The 21,013-nt window shown below is 40.0% G+C and overlaps 1 protein-coding gene across 11 annotated transcripts in view; it reads left to right on the top strand.

Moving 5' to 3' along the window:
• The first annotated feature begins 35 nt into the window (after nucleotides 1-35).
• Nucleotides 36-21,013, top strand: part of TTC13 (tetratricopeptide repeat domain 13) — a 74,253-nt gene continuing 53,275 nt past the window's right edge. For 8 of the 11 annotated variants that reach the window (XM_064383589.1, XM_064383588.1, XM_021677364.2 and 5 more), the window contains exons 1-2: nucleotides 36-336; nucleotides 18,778-18,872. In XM_064383589.1, the coding sequence (XP_064239659.1) occupies nucleotides 66-336; nucleotides 18,778-18,872 (366 nt within the window). In that variant the 5' untranslated portion in view covers nucleotides 36-65. Of the gene's footprint in view, nucleotides 337-17,252; nucleotides 17,777-18,777; nucleotides 18,873-21,013 lie in introns of those variants that run through there. The other 3 variants (XM_021677367.2, XM_064383590.1, XM_064383587.1) reach the window with 3 other exon arrangements.

Below are 21,013 nucleotides of genomic sequence, written 5' to 3'. Positions count from 1 at the left end.
GTGGGTTAGAGGCGGGGAGGCCTGAGAGCCAGGCTAGGGCTGCCGCACATGCGCCTTGAGGGAAGATGGCACCTGCCGGCTGCTGCTGCTGCTGCTGCTTCTGGGGCGGCGCTGTGGCCGCCGCGGGCGCCGCCCGGCGTCTCCTGCTGTTGCTGCTACTGGTGGTCTTATTCGCCGGGCCGCGGCCAGGCGCCCTGGCCACCGAGCACTACTCACCGCTATCCCTGCTCAAGCAGGAGCTGCAGCACCGGCAGCAGCAGGAGGCCCCAGCGGGCGGCGGCGGCTGCAGCCCGCAGTCCGGGGACTGGGGGGACCAGTACTCTGCCGAGTGCGGCGGTGAGTGCGCGGCGGCGCGGGGCGTCCAAGTCGCCCGGGTCCGCGGGGCTGCGGGGCTGGGGTCCGGGGCCGGGGTACGGGCCGCCCGGGCCTCACGCCTCCGTCTGCGGCGCGCGCTCCGCGGGATCCGGCTCCGCCAGGGGTCCGGTCGGGCGACTTCCCGCCGCTGCCACCCACGCCGCCGCGCGCCCTCCTGCAGCCGCCTTTGGGCAGGGAGGCGAGTCGAGAAAAGAGCTGACAGCATGCTCCCGGGGCCAGGGCGGCCTCTCCCGAGTCTGAAGCAACCGTTGGAAGGGTGGCGGGGGAGATGGCAGGTGGCCCGGGGCAGCCCTGTTCCCGCCGCCGGCCTCCCGAGGATGCCAAGTGGGCGAGGGAGGGGCGGGCGGAGGAGCACCCAGCCCGGCGGCTTGCGGAGCCCGCCCCCGGAGAGAGACTCCTGGACCATCTTAGGCCTGGAAATCAGGTTTCCTGACCTCCCGGGCTAATGTCTTGTATTAAACAGTTCCTAAGAATTCGATCCCTGTAATGGAAAAAAAAGAGCAAGCCCATTTTATCTGTTCGTGGACATCTTGCTTCCAGTTGTTTAAGACTGACCTGTGATCTGTCAGGTGTCTCCCAGAGGGAAAAACGGCCCCTGCAGGCCTTGAGCCTATGTCAGTGCCGTGTGTGTATTGGAGATGCGCCAGCTCATTCATTAACAATGGGAGCTATTGGCCTTAGTTTAATAAATCATAGCAGATGCCTTTGGGACAAAATACATGTGTACATTTTTTTGAAGTTGTCTTGGGTCTTTTTACCCATCAATCCCTCCCTTTCTCTTTCCCCTTTCTCTATGTGAGTTCCCTTATGGCTTGGTTTGGAAAGGGCCTGGGTCTACCAAACTCACTTGTAGATGGTCGGTTGTTTTTAAGACTTGGCAGCAGTTTTCTTCAGCATTGTGTACCTGGGAAAACAATACTTTTTTTTTTTTTTAAGTTGAGATGAGACGTCAAGATTAGCACAATCTGATTTCCTTTTAGCACAATCTGACTTCCTTGAGGAAGTGTCATTCACTGAGAGGTATGTGACTTTTTTATTTTGTAGTAGGCCTTAGCTGGTAACAGTGTAAATAACACGGCCAGCCTTGCACAGTGGAAAGAGAATGGCGTTTACTTACTTCTGCCACTTTCTGTATCTCTAAGCAAGTGAATTACCTGTCTTTGCAAAATGCCTCCTTTGTAAGTGGAAAACACTGTTGACCTAATAGTGGGATTTTATTTTCCTCACGAGGGTGCTGTGAGGGAAATTAGAAGTAGCTGACATATATTGAGTGCTTGCTGTATGCCAGGTGCTGTTATAAGTGCTTTAAGTCTATGAGCCTAGTATATTAGTCTATCAGAAAAACAAGAACTACCTCATTATATGGTGGCTCATTCTCTCCGATGAACAAACTGAAACATAGTGTAACTGTCATCTTCTTGAGATCCCACAGCTGTCAAAGGACGAACCCACATAGTCGGGCTCCAGACAGCTTTTGTCTTAACCCTTAAGTGGTGTAGGTAGGCAAACCACACTGGTAGTATTTACTTGCATATGGTGCATGTTGGGTAAATTTCCCTTTCCCCTTTTCTCCTTTGGTTATGTGGTGCTCACTGGCTAAAGAAGCCCCAGCCTTTAGACAGTAGAAGGTATGTGTCGATTAATATTATGAAATCTATTGGTATTATTGATGCCGGTGGCTCATTTGATTCTTTGTCATCAGGCTAACACCAATATTTAAGAACCCTTTTTCAAGCCAGCTTTGACTTGTATTATGATTTTTCCCCGGATGATCAACACTGTATCATGAAGCTTTAAACACAATTTATTTAGATGTTTCTACCTTCTTTTCACTCTCCCATGTAGTACTTATTTTTTCTAGCTTGGAATTTAAAATGTACTGTTGCAAATGAATGACCTGAGTCTTTCAGATCACCTCCCCTGGCAGTACAAGTAGCTACCAACAGGTGCTAAGTGGGTTGGCTGCCGCTGTGGTCACCCAAGAAGTCATTTCCAGAGTCAACTACTTGAAGCTCCAGCTGTTTCCCTCGGCTGTCTTGGCTGCCATATGTGACAAAAGCCAACTCTGTTGTTGTAGGGCTACTGAAATGCTTCTCATTTCTCTCGCTTCGCCTAGGACGACTATGTAGAAGCTGAACTCTATAAAACCTGCTTAATTTCTTCTCTCTCCTAGGATGTGGGGATGAATTCAGGATTTACAACTAACCATGCCATAGCCTGAGGGACAGCTGATGCTCTGTATTCGGAACCCCATTTGGGCAACATTAGGGTCTAGACAAATGTCAGGATCCAGAACTAGTCAGTTCTTCAGAATCATACAGACTTGACTTCACCAAGCATTGATCATGCCATTGTTACTTGCTTGCCTGTCCAGCCACAAACCTGTTCATATCAATCCTGCCCATATCCTGAAAACAAACCCAGCAGCACAACCAATTTTCAGAATCTTTCTCACAGCTTTCAGGTTCAAATGGCTGAGCTGATGCCTGCTTGGGTCTAAATTTAAATCTGTATACCTTTTTATGAGCAGTATATGTATTCCCTTGAGACAGAACTGCCAGTGATTGTACATACAAGGACAATGGCTGGAGGGAGCCCACCAGTCCAAAGACAGCACACTGGCAATGTCTGGCCCAGCTGTGCACACCACCATCACATGGAATCCAGGTCCCAGGGAACAGCCTAATGCTCAGTGGGCTGAGCCCTACCCAGATCCACTGCAGAGGTGACAGGCATGGATGCCCCTCTGGTGCTATATGTCTTAGCCTGAGCTTTGCATGTGTCCCGATCCCCCTTTCACATATTCTACTCCAGCACATTTTTACATTTTGCCTTTTTGATTTTTTATTTTAATTAATTTATTTTTACTTGTTTACTTGAAAACCATATATAACCACAAACTTGTCTCTCTTTGTTTACTTGTGGAGAAAATAATATTTTAAAAATGAACATTGTATTGTACCTATTTAAAAAATAAAAGTAAATTTCCTGTTGCTAAAGCCCTATCTTTATAATTATAGGAGGAAATAACGAACAGAAGCATTTTTCCAGTTCTTTTCCCTACTTTTTTAGTTATATTGTCATAAACACTCTACAATCTTTTTAAATCCTCTTGATACTGAAGTAGCTGCTGTTGTTTTTTTCTATTTTTTTAGAGACAGGGTCTTGCTCTGTTTCCCAGGAGGTAGTTCAGTGGTGCTATCATAGCTCACAGCAGCCTCAAATTCCTGGTTTGAAGCCATCCTCCTGCCTCAGCTTTCCAAGTAGCTAGGACTACAAACATGTGCCACCACCCCCAGCTAATTTTTTTTTCTTTTTTCTGTCGAGACAGGTTCTGGCTATGTTGCCCAGGCTGGTCAAACTCCTGGACTCAAGCAGTTCTTCCACCTCATCCTCCCAAAGTGTTGGGATTACAGGCATGAGCCATCATGCTTGGCCCATGCTATTTTTAATCACTATTTTACAAACTGAGACAAAGAGAAGTTAAGGTTGCACAGTAAAGAGTAGAGCCAGGATTTGAACCTGACCTGATCATTTCTGTGTTATCTTCAGTAGTAGTTGCATATTAATATAATTTAGTATAATTTCTTACTAATATTAAAGTCCTATACTCTTAAAATTTGTTGGAAATTGTATTCTTAAATCACTGTTAGAATTTTGTATTTGGCTACAAATACAAAGTGGCTTCACTGAACCTAGTATTTTGAACTGTGGAGCTAGAATGGGTCTGTGCTTTTGTTGAAAAACTACTTGTATATCTACTAGATGCTACTTAGTGTTCTGGACCCTGGTGATGCAGCACAGCTGACCGAGTTCCTAGTGTGGATCCTGTGTCTTGGTGAGAGAAGAAATAAATACAGTTAACGCACCATTTAACAACAGGATATGTTTTGATTAAATGTGTCATTAGGTGATTTCATCATTGTGGAAACATCAAAGAGTGTACTTACACAGACCTAGATGGAATAGCCCATTATACACCTTGGCTATATGGTATAGCCTATTGCTCCTAGGCTCCAGACCTGTGGCCTGTTGCTACACTGAATACTGTAGGCAGTTGTAATACAATGACAAGTGTTTGTGTATCTAAATATAGAAAAGGTACGGTAAAAATATGGTATTACTGTCTTATGGGACCACGCTCATATAAGTGGTCCATCATTGGCCGAATCGTTATTATCTGGCACATGACTATATATAATAGGCCTAGTAATATGTACCTTGAAAATAAAGCAGTGTGAGAGGATAAAGAGCAGTGTGCAGGTGCCACTTTAAGAGGTGGCTAGGGATGGCCCCTGGTAAGGTGACATTTGAGCTGAGACTTGGATAGAGTGAGATTTGGAGAGATCTTAGAAATATCTTAATTTGACACTTGAATTTTTATAAATCTGGTAAATTAAAGTCTTGTGAAATTGTAACTTGTTGATTGATTTAAAAATTCAGGTTCTCTTCTTACCAAAGCTAAACTGCATCTCTTTCAAATGTAGTATTCATTGTGTATTAAATTATATCTTTATACTCTTTACAGATGATCTAAGGTGTATTTTATGGTTCAAGCATATGCATTTCTAGAAATTGTTTTAAAAATACCTTTGTTTTCTCCTCTTGCTTTGAAAACGTCGTAGTATTAAGAACAGTGAGTTTGTGTGACTCTTTTTTCCAGTGCCTTCAGCCTTTTTTTCACTGCTCCTGGGTGATGCAGCCCTGCACTTGATGTCTTAATTTTCTTTAGTTTGTTGAAATTAATGAACCCAGAATTGAATTTATTCTATTTTTCAACAGTTCTTTACGGGAAAAGGTATTTAGAGTTTGTCTGTCCAATTTGGAAATTGTTAACTGCCAGAAAAACAAGGAAGTGTCTATGAACCTAGCTTTGTGTTTTTGACAAAATTGCTAACACTGAGATTGTTGATATATATGGTAGCTTTCTTAATTAAGGAATTGGCCATTTAAATACATGAAGTCAGTCTTATTGCTCACAGCACATAGATCATTGCTATGACTAGAGGTGGTAGAGAATCAATAGAAGGAAACTTATGAGAGCTATTTACTTTTTTGCTGATGAGGAAGTTAAGAAGCACATTTTGTGCTCAGTCATAGCAACCGTAGTAACCATTAGTATGAGAGTATTTGCTCAATCCTTCCCCCTGCTCCCCCGGCCCTGATTTTCTGTTTGTTATCATATAGTTATCATAGTTTCATGGCAGAGCTCTTCATATCTTTTTTTTCAAGGCATACCTGAGTAAATTTGCCAGTGCAAAGTCACTGTGCTCAGAGACTAAGGCACAGAGTGATGAAGAGATTGTGATCTTGCCACATCCTGGCCTCTGTGGCATTGCCAGAGGGTGTTTTCTTTTTGTTCACTGAACGGCATCCTCCAGAAAATCCTCTGGTTTAGAAGTAGCATTTTGTAGCATAAGCCCTACGGTGATAACAGCTTATGATTTGCTTTTTCATATATATCTGTTGTCATTAAGAGTTACATTTACCTTTTAAAAGATCTACACACTGCTAAACATGTTCAGCTTCAGGTGATAAGGATTCGTTTTATTTTTTAATCTCTGGGTGAAGGCAAAAGTTATGTGGCTTGGGTTTTAGAACCTACATGGAACATGACTGTAGGAAAGGCAAAGCTCTTCAACTTGTGCAGCTCACTGTACAGACAGCTTGGCTTCACTGCACTCAGTAAATACTTGACTGACTTTTAAAGCTTCTCCCTTTCACAATGGGTTGTTTTAAAGAGGTCCCTTTGTTTGGGCTCATCTAATCTTGCAGATAGAATAAATACACAATTTATCAAACTAGCAGAATTTTAATACTTCTAACTTTGGGTGAATGCTTTCCAACATTTTCCTTTTATTTTGGTTTTACTTTTTTATCAAAATACAACATATATACAGAAAAGTACATATTTCTGAAGTGTAGATAGCTCAATAAATTTTCATAAGCCGAACAACTTATGTAATCAGAAAGAACTGAAATCAATGGCTGTCTGTTTTTAAGATTCCTGATAGTCTCATTCCATGCTAACCCTAGTTTCATTTGGGAAATATTTTATCTATCTTTATATCTGATTTAGGGTCCAGCACCATGTAATGGACTTACACTGCACATGTGCCGGCATTCTTTCCATAGACTCTCACTCAGGCATCACTTGGTGCATCTCAGGACACGAAAAGACCAGTTGACTTCTCTTGCAGCTTTTCCCTGCCGGTATTTGCGAGGTTCTCAGTGACTCTGTGTTCCCTTGTCAGTGCCTAGATCTGCTTCAGCATTCCCTGTGGAGTTGATGTTGTCTGACAGTATGTATGGGCTTATGAGAAAGCTTTTAGCCCTTAAAAGTATGTGTCACTTTGAGCATCTGATGCATCTTCAGTCTAGTTTATAACCTTATGCTAAGTAACTGGCCTTTGTGGGGAAGGCCTGGCTACCCGGTTTGTTGGTTAAGGCATCCTTCTGTCCTGTTCCACATAATTCGCTACTCTGCCTTTTTTTTTCTATCCTGTGCAGTGAATTCCTTTTCTTTTGATTATTTGCATGTGTTAGTATTTGTATGTGGGTTAAGACACCTTTGATCTAGTTACATTCAAGCTTTGTTAAAAAAAAAAAAAAACTTGTCTCTTTAAGATGGCTTTTGTGGATTCTTGGTTCCAATAGATTAATTATATGTTTACTTTATAATTTAATACTCAGCAGGCAGTCACTATTTTCAATTTGCTTTACAGTAACTTAACACATCTCAGGTACTGATGAATATTTCATTTCGTTAAATGAAGCATATAAATTCTTCAGAGCACTTTTCTTGTTATTACATTCTAAAAGGAATTACCACTTGCGGCCGGGGCCATTGAGCAATGTAGTATATGATGTCAGCTGTGGTTGGTTGTCTTACAAGTGCAGAAATTGATAAAAGCAAAAGGCACTTCAAGTTGACACCACATAGCCACCTGGCCTTCAGGTAGTTCCTCCAGCTGCACAAATTGTCTTCTCTTCCCGCGTTACCCTATACCTAGGATCAGGATTGTCAATAAATATCTGGCACTCTGCTTCCAAGTTGTAGCCCATCCAGGGAAAAGCCCAGTCATTCTTATTTTCAAGTAGCTCAGTGTGCTGTCTGTTCTAACTAGGTGATCGAGTGATGAGAGCTACCCAGCAGCTGTTGATTTCCTTGTAAATTGGCCGTGGGTTTGCTGCTTTTAAGCTTTCCGTCAGTTTTCTCACAGAAATAGATGTGTGAGAAATATATGCTACTACCAGTGCCACCTTCTCTCCTTCCTTGGAGGTGATGACTGTCATCTTATTTGACTGAGAAAGAAGCAGTGAGAAGACAACTTCCTTGCTCCCCACCATCCCAGCTATCAGCCTGCCCGCAGATGGACTGGCAGAGTTTGCCTTCTGTCCTGTTGTGGTGGATGAGTGGCTGGTGCCTCTGCCTAGCTCAGCTCTCTATTGGCTGGCTCTCATGTCCTCTTGTCTTCTGTCAGCATACAGACTGTCTTAATTACTACCATCCTGAAAAGACAAGCAACCAAGATGATCACACTTCCCTCCAGCCACTGCTCCATCGCTCTGCCTCCTTTTACAGCAGAATTCCTCGAAGGAGATGTTCGTATGCACTGTCTCCACTAGTCCACTGTCTCTTGGACCTTCTATGGTTAGCTTTTGTCCTTGTCACTGTGCCCAGACTGCTCTTCTTAAGGTCAGTTGTGTGTGAGGTTTAGAAGGAGAGGGAAAAAGTTTCAAGACACTGCTATACCTAAACTGTTCCCTACTAGCACTGGCATTGGCAGAATGAGTTGGGACAAATGTGCCTTGTTCTTCATTGCTGTGGCAAGAACCGGCTATGCTGTCTTTGTTTCGTGACCTTAAACATGTTCATTAACATTGAACTTATTTCCCCATGTGTACAGTGGGCGTAGTGTGCCTCGTACCTACCTTGGAGGATGGAAAACCAAAATAAATAAGGTTCTTGAAAGCATTTGGAGGCTGGGAAGTATTGTGAAGGCCAAGATAAGCTTAAAGAAAGTAGACAGAAAATTTTAACAGAAAAAGCCAGCAAGTTTAGCTATAAGTGTACAGTAACATTTAACAATCATTTTCTGTGCACAGGGCTTTATACCCTTTATTCCTTACAGTAGCCCTGTGAAGGTATCTGGGGGTGGTTATTCCTATTTTACAGATGAAGGAGCTGAGGTTAAGATGTACCAAAGGACTTGCTCTAAGTCAAACAGCCAGGGAAGCATCTGATCTGGGTTAGTCTGACTCCACAGCCCTGCCCTGAACCACTGTTACATTGCCTCCAAACTAGTTAATTAAGTTTGAAATCAGGGAAGTACTAGAATTAAATATAAGACCTAATTCTTTGAAAATACTGCTAAAGATTAGACAGTTATCTAGCAAGCCTAATCAAGAAAAACGAGAAGAAAAAAATATTAGACTTTAGGAATAAACAAGTATAATAAATATGAAAATCATTACAGTTACTATGTCTAGCTTTATGGCCCAGATGTAGAATCTTTCAAAGAAATGGATAGTTATTTTAATAAAAGATAAGTTACTAAGTTGATTCTTCTGCTATCTCTTAAATACTCATCTCCACCGAGGTCAACTCTTCTCTTATTAAGCTTCCTAAGCTTTCTTAGAGATTGTACTTACAGTCTCAGCTTATCATCCACCATAAGTTAATGATTATCAAATCATCACATCCATATCTGTAGCATTTACCTTTCTCTGGACTTTCTTAGTTTTTTGTTTTTCTTTTTGAGACAGAGTTTCGGTCTTGTTGCCCAGGCTGGAGTGAAATGGCACGATCTCGGCTCACTGCAGCCTCTGCCTCCCAGGTTCAAGTGATTCTCCTTTCTCAGCTTTCCGAGTAGCTGTGATTACAGATGCCCGCCACCATGCCCAGCTAATTTTTAAATTTTTACTAGAGGCAGGGTTTCACTATGTTGGCCAGGCTGGTCTTGAACTCCTGACCTCAGGTGATCCACCCACCTCGGCCTCCCAAAGTGCTGGGATTACAGGCGGGAGCCACCGCACCCGGCCTTCTCTGGACTTTCTTAACTACATGCTAGACAGCTTCCAGCGTAATCACTTGACTCAAACCCAAAGTTAGCTCTTGACTTTCCTCTGAAACCTGTCTTCCTCTTAAACTCCCTGTTTCTGTTGATGGAAACTTCTTCCCTCATTGCACAAACCGGAAACCTGTGTCTTTTTCCTCTTTCTGTGCCTAATTCTTCCTCAAGGCCCTGTGTTTTTTACTTGCTGTATCTCTTTAGACTGTGACTCTCCATTTCAACCCCCTGGCCCCTGCCTCTGTTCAGACTTTGCTTATTTTAACTGGCCATGGCCTCCCACCTGTCCCCTGCCCTACTTGGCCCTTCTCTCTTCAGACGCTTGTCAGTGATGTCGCCTCCTGCTTAAACCCACCCTGCCTTCTTAGTTTAATGCTAAGAAGAAAGGGAATAAACAAACTAGTTACTGAACTTGAGATGCGAGAAGAGGTAATAAGGGAAATCGGAAGGCCTATATACAGCAAAGCCAGTATAAATGAATTAGAAATAGAACAGCCATTGAATTGAGAAGTAGACCTAAGAAATGGTTTTTTTAAAAAAATGATTAAGAAGTTCTGGAGATCCATTTCACATCAATGTGCATATACCTAATACTACTGAACCATACACCTAAAAATGGCTTGGTGACTTTTATGTGATGTGCGTTTTTTTTTAAGCACAATAAAAAAAAAAAAAAACCACACAGAACAAATTCTTAAGTGATTAAAAAAAAAAGAATAAAATAGATAAGCCTGATGAGGCTACCACAAAAAAGAAGGAGCAGGTGCGAATGTCAGTTGCAAATGAGAGGTGTGCATGGAGCTCTATAGGCCATGAGAACTCAGAAACTATTTCTTAGCAGAAATCTCTGCTAAGAAGTTAAACTCTGGGCTGGGAGTGGTGGCTCACATCTGTAATCCCAACACTTTAGGAAGCCAAAAGTGCTGGATCACCTGAGGTCGGGAGTTTGAGACCAGCCTGACCAACGTGGTGAAAGCCCGTCTCTACTAAAAATACGCAGTTGGCCGGGTGTGGTGGCGCATGCCTGTAATCCCAGCTACCCAGGAGGCTGAGGCAGGAGAATCCCTTGAACTTGGGAGGTGGAGGTTGTGGTGAGCCAAGATCATGCCATTGCACTCCAGCCTGGTAAACAAGAGCGAACTCTGCCTCAAAAAAAAAAAAAGAAAAAAAAGAAAAGAAGTTAAATTCTGAAGTAATGAAGAAATGTCCAGAGAGTTGATGTAGAACAAGATAGAATTCTGTGATGCATTTTCACACAGTTTCTGTAGTAATCAGCACTAACTTTACTTGTACAACCTTAAGCAAGGAAGAAAGCTTTTCCTATCCAAGGAAATCTATGCTATTTACATACAGCTGGTTAGGCTGTAATTATTTATTATATTAAGTAGTTATCCTTTAATATGATCATTTATGATAGTAAAGTAATTAAAGCCATAGTGAATTAAATATTTTAAGACTGAAGAACAAATTTAACCTCCTGTTGCAAACAACTGTAGTTTTAACTCTAGCAACTATTTCTCTGTTGCAGACCTTAGAAGATACATACCTAGTTGTAAAAATTTTAAGTGAAATATTAGTAAATTGAAACCAGCAAGCAATTGAAAGAATAATCTACCTCAATCACAGTTTGTTTTAGAAGTACATGGATGGTTCAACTTTTAAAAATTAAATTAATGTCTTAATAGGCCAAAGGAGAAAAATCATAGGCACATCTTAAATAAACCTCAAAAGGTACTTAATAAAAGTCAGCCAGCTCTTCTGATTTAAAGTTTCTGGTAAAAAAAAAAAAAAAAAAGGAAAATACTTTTTTTATGTGGTTAAGTGCATCAGTCTCACCTCATAGCCAACACAGAGCAGCTTACCACTGGATGTTGATAAATGTTAGATGAAAAAGTTTTATCATCAAAAGTTGATGAATTCTCAGTTATTAAATGAAGTATTAATGTCAGGAATAAGCAGGGGTGCCTGTTATCAGTGGCATTACTGAGCACTTTTCGAAGTTTCATCTAGTGTAATAAGATGCTAAATGAATATAAATATTTTAAAAGACCTTGATAAAGTTACATGCAGATAATACAGTTATCAACTGAATAAATGGAGACATTAATAGGGCTGTAAAGAGTTCAATAATGTGGGCAGATAAAATATTCAGCACTAGGCAGTTAGGTAAAGGATTAACCATGTGCTGGTATTTCTGCCTGACTGCTTTCCCAGTGTGGTAGCCTCCCATGGTGAAATCCTTAGTTTCCTTCAGGTCCGCATTCACTCATTCATGGCTAAAAGCACAGACTCCAGAACCAGATTGCCCAGGTTCAGATCCTCCCTCCACTGCTTTGCTAGAGGGTAGCCTTAGCAAGATTACTGCAAGTTCCTCTGGCTCATTTTCCTCATCTTTGAAATGGGGATTCGAAGGTTGCCTGTACATGGTAACTATGTGTTAGCTGATGGTATTCACGCCCTTGGCAAACTCTGATCAGGCCACGTCTTCTGACTGTGCTGTCATTTGTAGCTCTCACACTGTCGCTGGTTTATGTTTCTTTGTGTACTCTGACTGCTGTCAGTTTTCCCACAGGAAACTGTAATCTCTGTGTAGAAGAAGGGTCATTTCTGGTTTTGCTCAGTAGAGGATAACACAGTGACAGGAATGTAGTAGGTGCTCAACAAATATGTATTGAATCAATGGTTATCAACCTAGTTTTTAAAAAAATCACATGTAAATTCTATATAAAATTTATGAAGTTTCACATAGTTTAATAAAATATTTAAATAAAAAGATCAAATTTTATAAAGAAATATTCCTTCTCCTATTAAAATACAGAGTTTTTTTGTTTTGGAAACTTAAAAAAAAATCACTGAAGTTTATCTGAAGAAAGAATGTTTATACAAATAGCCAAGAAAGTTTTGGAATAAAATTGATAATGGCTTTGCTTTATATTAAAATGTATGTATGTGTATCAAAATATCACCCCTACCCATATATATAATTATTATGTATGAATTTAAAATAACAAAAAATGGAAAACATTTATTTCTTGTGAGGCTACAATAATTGAAACAATGAGATACCGAAATCAAAACAAACAGATCATTATGAGGGAATAGAAGTGTAGAAACAAGAAAAATATTTCTTATAGAAAACTAAAAATTTATTTTAAAAATATTAAATGAAAAATGATATATAATCCTACCAAGTTTAAATAATTAGGAGAAAATTTAAGCCAGGTGCAGTTATTCATGCCTGTAATCTCAGTACTTAGGGAGGCTGAAGCGAGAGGATTGCTTGAGTCCAGGGATTTGAGACCAGTCTGGGCAACACAGTGGAACCCTGTCTCTATAAAAAATAGAAATGAAAAATTAGCCGGGTGTGGTGGCACATGCCTATGTTCCCAGCTACTAGAGATGCTGAGGTCAAGGCTGCTGTGGGCCAAGATTGTGCCACTGCACTTCAGCCTGGGTGTCAGAGTGAGACCCTGTCTCAAAAAAAAGAAAATAGGCCGGGCGCGGTGGCTCAAGCCTGTAATCCCAGCACTTTGGGAGGCCAAGGCGGGTGGATCACGAGGTCAAGAGATCGAGACCATCCTGGTCAACATGGTGAAACCCCGTCTCTACTAATACAAAAAATTAGCTGGGCATGGTGGTGCGTGCCTGTAATCCCAGCTACCCAGGAGGCTGAGGCAGGAGAATTGCCTGAACCCAGGAGGCGGAGGTTGCGGTGAGCCAAGATCGCGCCATTGCACTCCAGCCTGGGTAACAAGAGCGAAACTCTGTCTCAAAAAAAAAAAAAAAAAAAAAAGGAAAATAAAATTTAAGCAAATGGGGAAACACTTACATTATATTACTAAGTTAAGAGGGCAGGTTACTAAGCAATATATCTCATTCCATTCTCACAACCTAATGATAATAGTGGTAACTAACATTTTTTTTTTAGCTCTTTCTATGTACCAGAAACTATACCACATGCTTCTTATAGTATTTCCTTATTTAAATATTATAATCACCCTGAGAAGTTGATACTATTATTGACCCTATTTTGCAAGTGAAACTGAAGATTACAGTGGCTGAGAGCTAGGAAGTAGTGGCAGAGAGCAGGAATTCAAATCCAGGTTGTCTGATTTCAGAATTACCACTTTTTATTACATATACCAAAATTTTTTTCAATGAATAATGCTATTCTAAATGATTTTTATTTATGTTTTGTAATTTTCTGTATGTATTTTCTACAATGAACATTAAATACTACTGTAATTTTTAAAAATGTAAATATCCATGCAGTGATTGGACAAACATTTGTTAGAGCTGTTGCTGAAGTTGGACTTAAATCTTTAAAAAAGTTTATAAACTTTTAAAAAAATTTTCGTTGGTACATAGACATTAGTTGTATATATTTGTGGAATACATGAGATGTTTTGATACAGACATGCAATGTGAAATAAGCATATTATGAAGAATGGGGGGTATGCATCCCCTCAAGCATTTATCTTTTGAGTTACAAACCAATTACATTCTTTAAGTTATTTTAAAATATACAATTAAATTGTTACTGACAGTAGTCACCCTATTGTGCTATCAAATAGTCGGTCTTATTCATTCTTTCTGGATTTTTTTGTACCTATTAACCATCCCCACCTCACCCCATTCCCCTACTATACTTCCCAGCCTCTGATAACTATCCTTCTACTCTCCATGTCCATGATTTCATTTGATTTGAGTTTTAGATCCTACAAGTAAGTGAGAACGTGCAGTTTGTCTTTCTGTGCCTGGGGTATTTCACTCAACATAATGATCTCCGGTTCCCTCCATGTTGTTGCAAATGACTGGATCTCATTATTTTTTATGGCTGAATAGTACTCTACATTTTCTTTATCCATTCATCTGTTGATGAACACTTAGGTTGCTAACAAATCTTACCTATTATAAACGGTGCTGCAGCAAATATAGGATTGCAGACATCTCGTCGATATACTGATTTCCTGTCTTTTGGGTATATACCCAGCAGTGGGATTCTTGGATCATATGGTAGCTCAATTTTTAGTTTTTTGAGGAACCTCCAAATTGTTCTCTATTGTGGTTGTGATAATTTACATTCCCACCACAGTGTACAAGGGTTCCCCTTTCTCCATATCCTCACCAGCATTTATTGTTGCCTGCCTTTTGCTTATATGCCATTTTAACAGGGTTGAGATGGTATCTTGTTATAGTTTTGATTTGCATTTTTTGATGATCAGTGATGTTGAGCACCTTTTAATATGCCTGTTTGCCTTTTGTATGTCTTCTTTTGAGAAATGTGTGTTCAAATCTTTCGCCCATGTTTTGATTGCTTTGGTTGCCTGTGTTTGTGGGTATTGCTCAAGAGATCTTTGCCCAGACGAATATCCTGGAGAGCTTCCCCAATGTTTTCTTGTAGTAGTTTCGTAGTTTGAGATGAAACTCAACTTAGATTTAGATTTAACTTAGATTTAGATTTAAACTTAAACTTAGATTTAAAAGTCTTTAATCCATTTGGATTTCATTTTGTATATGGAGATAGGGGTCTAGTTTCATTCTTTTACATACGGATATCCAGTTTTCCCAGAACCATTTATTGAAGGGACTCTCTTGCCCAGTATGTGTTCTTGTCACCTTTGTCAAAAATGAGTTCACTGTAGGCATGTGGATTTGTTTCTGGGTTCTCTATTTTGTTCCATTCGTCTGTGTGTCTGTTTTATGCCAGCACCATGCTGTTTTGGTTACTATTGCTGGATTTAAATAATCTTAAAGATTTCTTTTAAAAGAAAGTCTAGAAACAGATCCTAATGTCTATAATATATTATAAAGGTGGCATTCAAATTGATAATTTAACAAATGCTGCTAGAGCAACTGGCTAGCCATTTGGAAAATAAATAATTAGGAATTTTTGTCAATATATTATACCAGGATAGGTTCAGATGACTTAAAAATGAGCACAGGGATAGGTTCAGATGACTTAAGAATGAGCAAAGGATATAAGTGGTTTATAAAATGAGGAGATACAAATGGCCAGAAGTTTAACTTTATTAGTTATGTGTTCAGATTGGGAAAGATGGAAAGAATGTCAGTACTTTGGAGGGAAATGCACCTTCTCAAACTGCTAGTGAGAATGAACTTGTTATTACATGCTGGGAAGGAAATGGGGCAATATATAGGAAAAATACTAAAATTGTGTACACTCTTTGACTTGGCAATTTTATTTGTTGGCATTTATCCTAAGTGGGTACATTTTCAAAAATATAGGTCAAGAATACTTACTGAAATACTATTTATATTAAGAAAAAAGTAGGGACATCCCAAGTATCCAATGATAAAAGTATGGTTAAGTTCCATACCATGGAATGCTGTGCAGCCTTTTAAAAGTACGTAGGTGTATATTTATTGAAACGGAAATGGATTCCACAGAGAAGAGGGATTGTTAGAATAAGGCCATGTATACACATTGCTTAGCACAGTGCCTGGCATATAGTAAGTCCTCAAATCTTAGCTTAGAAAAGGTAGGAAAAACAGGTTATAAATGTATATGTTTCCAAAATATCTTTCATGGAGTCTTTATTCTCTACCCATCTGCCAGGAACCGTTATTGCCTTCATTCTTGTGGGACTAAAGCCTTTCTCTCGGATCCAGATCAGATTTTCTGCAGTCTGACTCCTCACCTTCCAAACTCATACTTTCTGTTTTCCAACACAAACTCCCTGCTCTAGCCAGTCTCCTCGCTGCCTTTTGCCTTTCCTTGCCTTTGTACCTTTGTGTGTACCACTCATCATCCTATCTGGAATACCCCTTCCCTTTGTCTGTCCCAGTCTAAATCTATCCATTCTTTTTTTTTTGTTTCCCTTGAGACAGGATCTTACTCTATCACCCAGATTGGAATGCAGTGGCATGATTATGGTTTACTGCAGCTTCGACCTCCTGGGCTCAGGTGATCCTCCCACTTTAGCCTCTGGGTAGCTGGGACTACAGACGTGTACCACCACACACAGCTAATTTTTTCTTTTTTGGAGATGGTGTTTTGTCATGTTGCCCAGGTTGGTCTCAAACTCCTAGGCTCAAGGGATCAGCCTGCCTCAGCCTCCCAAAGTGCTGGGATTACAGACATGAGTCACTGTGCCCAGCCTGCATCTATTCTTTTAAACCCTGTTTATGCCTTGTGAAATTTAACATTGCAGCTTCAGTAATTGTTCACCATTCCAGGGCTTCTTTGCCATATCATGTCTTATTTCTTATTGTTAAGATGTACAACATGTGAGAATTTAGCCAAATTATATGTTCTTTGAGGACGTAGATTGATTTTGATATTATACTTCATTCTCTCCCTCACATGGTTCCTTGAACATAATTTAATGCTCCTTAATGATTGCTGAATTAGAACATATCTTTTTTTGCAATAATCTATTAAGGTGAGATGTTTTAATAACATAAAATTAACCATTTTAAAGCAAACAATTCAGTGGCATTCACTATGTGCAACCACCCCAAGTTGTTTTCAACACTCCAAAGTAAAATCCCTTACCTATTAACCAGTTGCTCCCTATTCCCTCCTTCCCATCTCCCCTGGCAATCACCAATCTGCATTCTGTCTCTATGGATTCACCTATTCTGGTCATTTCATATAGATGGAGTCATATGGTAAGTGACCCTTTGTGTCTGGCTTCTTTCATGTAGCATAATGTTTTGAAAATTCTTCCACGTTGCAGTATGTGTCACTAGTTCATTTTTTTATGGTTGAATGGTATTCTACTCTATATACACCACAATTTGTTTATCCATTCATCTGTTGATGGACACTTGGACCGTTTCTACCTTTTGGCTACTGTGATTAGGGCTACTATGAACATGTATATGCAATACTTGTTTGAGTTCCTTTTCAATTTGGGGGGTATATACCTAAGAGAAGAATTGCTGCATTGTGGAAATTCTGATTCACTTTTCAAGGAATTGTTTTCCATAACCGGTGTATCATTTTACATTCCCACCAGGAATGAACAATGGCTCCAATTTTTCTACATTCTTGCCACCACTTGTTATCTTCTGCTTTTTGGTTATAGCCATTCTAGTGTGTATGTGAAAAGGTACCTCATTGAGGTTTGATTTACATTTTCATAATTAGTAATTAGTAATGATGTTGAGCAGCTTTTCATGTGTTCAATGGCCTATTTCAGGTCTTTTGCCTGTTTGTAAAATTGTGTTGTCTTAATTGGATTGTAAGAGTTATTTATATATGTTGCATACTGGACTCATAATGTGTATCTTTTTTTTTAATTTTTATTTTACTTTAGGTTCTGGGCTACATGTACAGATCATGCAGGGTTGTTGCATAGGTATATATATAACCAGGTGGTTTGCTGCCTCTATTCCCCCTTCACCTATAATCTATCTATCTATCTACCTATCTATCTATCTATCTATCTATATTTTTTTAAGTCAGAGTTCTGCTCTTGTTGCCCAGGCTAGAGTGCAATGGCACGGTCTTGGCTCATTGCAACTTTTGCCTCCCAAGTTCAAGCGATTCTCCTGCCTCAGCCTCCCAAATAGCTGGGATTACAGGCACCCACCACCATGTGCGGCTGTTTGTATTTTAGCAGAGACGGGGTTTCACTATGTTGGCCAGGCTGGTCTCGAACTCCTGACTTTGTGATCCACCCGCCTTGGCTTCCCAAAGTGCTGAGATTACAGGCATAAGCCACCATGCCTGGCCTAGTTTGTATCTTTTAACATTAAGTCTCCCTGGTTTGGCTTTATTCTCCCTTTTGTGATTTTTAAAATTTATGGTAAATGCTGCCCCATAGATGTTCAATTGAAGGATCTTAACAACGATATTAGTTCCACATTTGTCCTGAGACAAGAATTGTACTAGTACTATTTCTGCCCTTTTGCCTTTAGATAAGTTACAACCTATTTAAACCTCATTTCACCATCCAGGAAGCTCACTGGCTTTGCTCATTTGAGAATGGTGGTAAGGACCATCACTAATGGATGTGCAAGATACTTGCAAACCGTAAAACATTACCCACTTATAAAGGTAGGATATAGGTTGCTACTTCTGTTTTTCATTTTTCAGAGACAGGATCTCACTGTTTGAGACCCAGGCTGGTTGCTTTGCTGTTGCCCAGGCTGATCTTGAATTCCTTGCCTCAAGCTAGCTTCCCGAGTTGCTGGAATTACAGGTGTGAGGCACTGTGCCCAGCTGGTTGCCACTTTTAGTGTTGTTCACACCTGTTCTTATTTTGGTTTTGTGGATTTTTAAGATTCCAGTTCAAAGTTAAGCACCTAAGAGCATACATTAAGGTGCAGAGAATAACAAAGAATGCTTGCCTTTCAGAGTCATCTTTTTTGAACTTCCATGACTCAGACTGCGAACCCAAGGGATCACCGCCCTGTGACTCCTTGCTTTCCCTCAACACTGAAAAGATCCTGGTATGTGTCTTCTTTCTGTGTTCTGTTTTTGTGACCTGAAGCCCAGCAATACTAGTTCCAAAAACTGGAGGTTGCCTCCGTTTGTCAACTAGAAGTTGGGCCTCATTGAGTCTACATGAATAGGATAAAGATAGGTCATCTTGTACTTTGTCACACTGAATTATTATGACTTATGAATTGGATGGTTGATCATTCTGGACATAGATTTTTAATTTCCAAGTGCCAAGAAATAAAGGGGACATCATGGTTGAACCTTATTTCTAGCAGACTTGTGTATTTGGAGGTATAGTAGACTCTTTTATTTTTCCAACCTTTGCATATGTGGGTATCTTTTATATCTATGTTTTCTATCAGTACCCACTAAACTATACAGTGGGCCTCTCCATTTCAGGGGTGAATACTGGCGCTAATGTTTGTGTCTGCCTATCCATGTTAGTGCATCTCCTCCTCCAGCCTGGCTCTCTCAAGGGGGATGAGTCTTCTTTTTGTTCACACTTAACTCTGTGAAGCTGAATAGTTATTTCCATGTCCAAGTTTAATATATTTTTTCTCCAGGCCTTTTCCTACAACTCTACATAGATACTCTTTACATCTTTGGTGTAAAATTTCCTTTTAAGATACTCTTTTTTTTTTTTTTTCCAAACAAAGCCTTGCCTTTTCTTGTCAGAACTACTGAAGATGGATTGAAACTGCAAACTAGAGACTGATTGGCTGCTTTTACCTAACTCACTGCATAGCAATCAACTTGATATATGGAAAACTCTTGAATTAGGCTTGCCAAAAGCCCAAAGGGGCTATCTTGTAAAGCAGTGAGTTGGTCATCTCTGAAAGTGTTTAAGTAGAAGTTGGATAATGCCATCTTGTATAGGCAGTTAGTTTCTTAGAGTTATGAAAGTCTTCTTACTGAGAATAGCTAAAATATTTTCTACTCCTTGCATTTCCAGTTTAAGATAGCACTAGCTAGTGACCTATAGGAGAAAGCTCATTAGTCTTGGCTTTTCATTTTCCTGAGGTTGAAATATGGGACTTAGACTATTCACTTATTGATCGATTATCCAGATATTTATTTTGCACCTATTATGTGCCAGGCATTTTGCTAGGTGAGTATTAGGAATAGAGCAGTAAGCCAGATAGTGTTGGTCTCTGCACCATGGCTTCTAAAGTCACCAACCAAATAATTATGCAATTAAACATAAAAGTGTGATTGTACACATCATATGAAGGAATAGCAAGAGTCAACATAATCTCCCTTTTATTAGCAGTATCAGGCAATACAGCTTTTAAGAACTAAAACGTAAGCAGGGATGAGAAAATTGGATTGAAATTGCTCTACCGGTGATGTTGAGCTGTATGTTCAAACTTAGATAGTATTAGAAATGGGAAAGATTCTTTTTCATCAAGAACTTATTTGTTTGTACTATACTTCTCCTGCCCACTTTCTAATGAATACAAACAAGTTAAAATCAAATACATTCTTCAGTGTACTCTTGGGGTTGCTTAATAATGATCTCTTCTCTTTGTGGAATTTTATTTCTATCCTCTTCCCCATATCTTTTTGTAGAAAGGCTTGGCAAATGGTAGACTCTCCTCAAATATTAAATAAAGCAATATTTGTAGACCCTTTTTTTTGGCTCCAAACAATTTACTTGTTTTTTCCCCAGCTTCACTGAGGTGTAATTGACAAATAAAAATTATATATTTACAGTGTACGGTATGATGATTTTATATACGTATACATTGTGAAATGATTGCCACAGTCAAGCTATCTAAGCAATTTATTATTTGTTTATTCATTTTTGAGACAGGATCTCACTCTTTTGCCCAGGCTGGGGATACAGTGGTACAGTCAGGGCTCCCTACAGCCTCGACTTCCTGGGCTTAAGCGATCCTCCTGCCTCAATTCCCCCGAGTAGCTGGGGCTATTGGTGTGTACCACCATGCAGAGCTAATTTTTTTTGAACTTCAGTAGAGACAAGGTCTCACTGTGTTGTGCAGACTGATCTCAAAACTCCAAAACTCAAGCAATCTTCCTGCCTTGGCCTCCCAAAGTGCTGGGATTATAGCCATGAGCCACCATGCCCCGCCTATCTAAGCAATTTATTAAGGAGAAAAATCTTTTGCATCTGTGAACTTGTCTGTAA

This window comes from Aotus nancymaae, unplaced genomic scaffold (assembly GCF_030222135.1).
Source record: "Aotus nancymaae isolate 86718 unplaced genomic scaffold, 86718_ANA_hifiasm-v0.15.2.pri h1tg000032l_0, whole genome shotgun sequence".
NCBI lineage: Eukaryota > Metazoa > Chordata > Mammalia > Primates > Aotidae > Aotus > Aotus nancymaae.
Note: the sequence above shows the minus strand (reverse complement) of the source record. Positions and strands in the feature narration are given on the sequence as shown.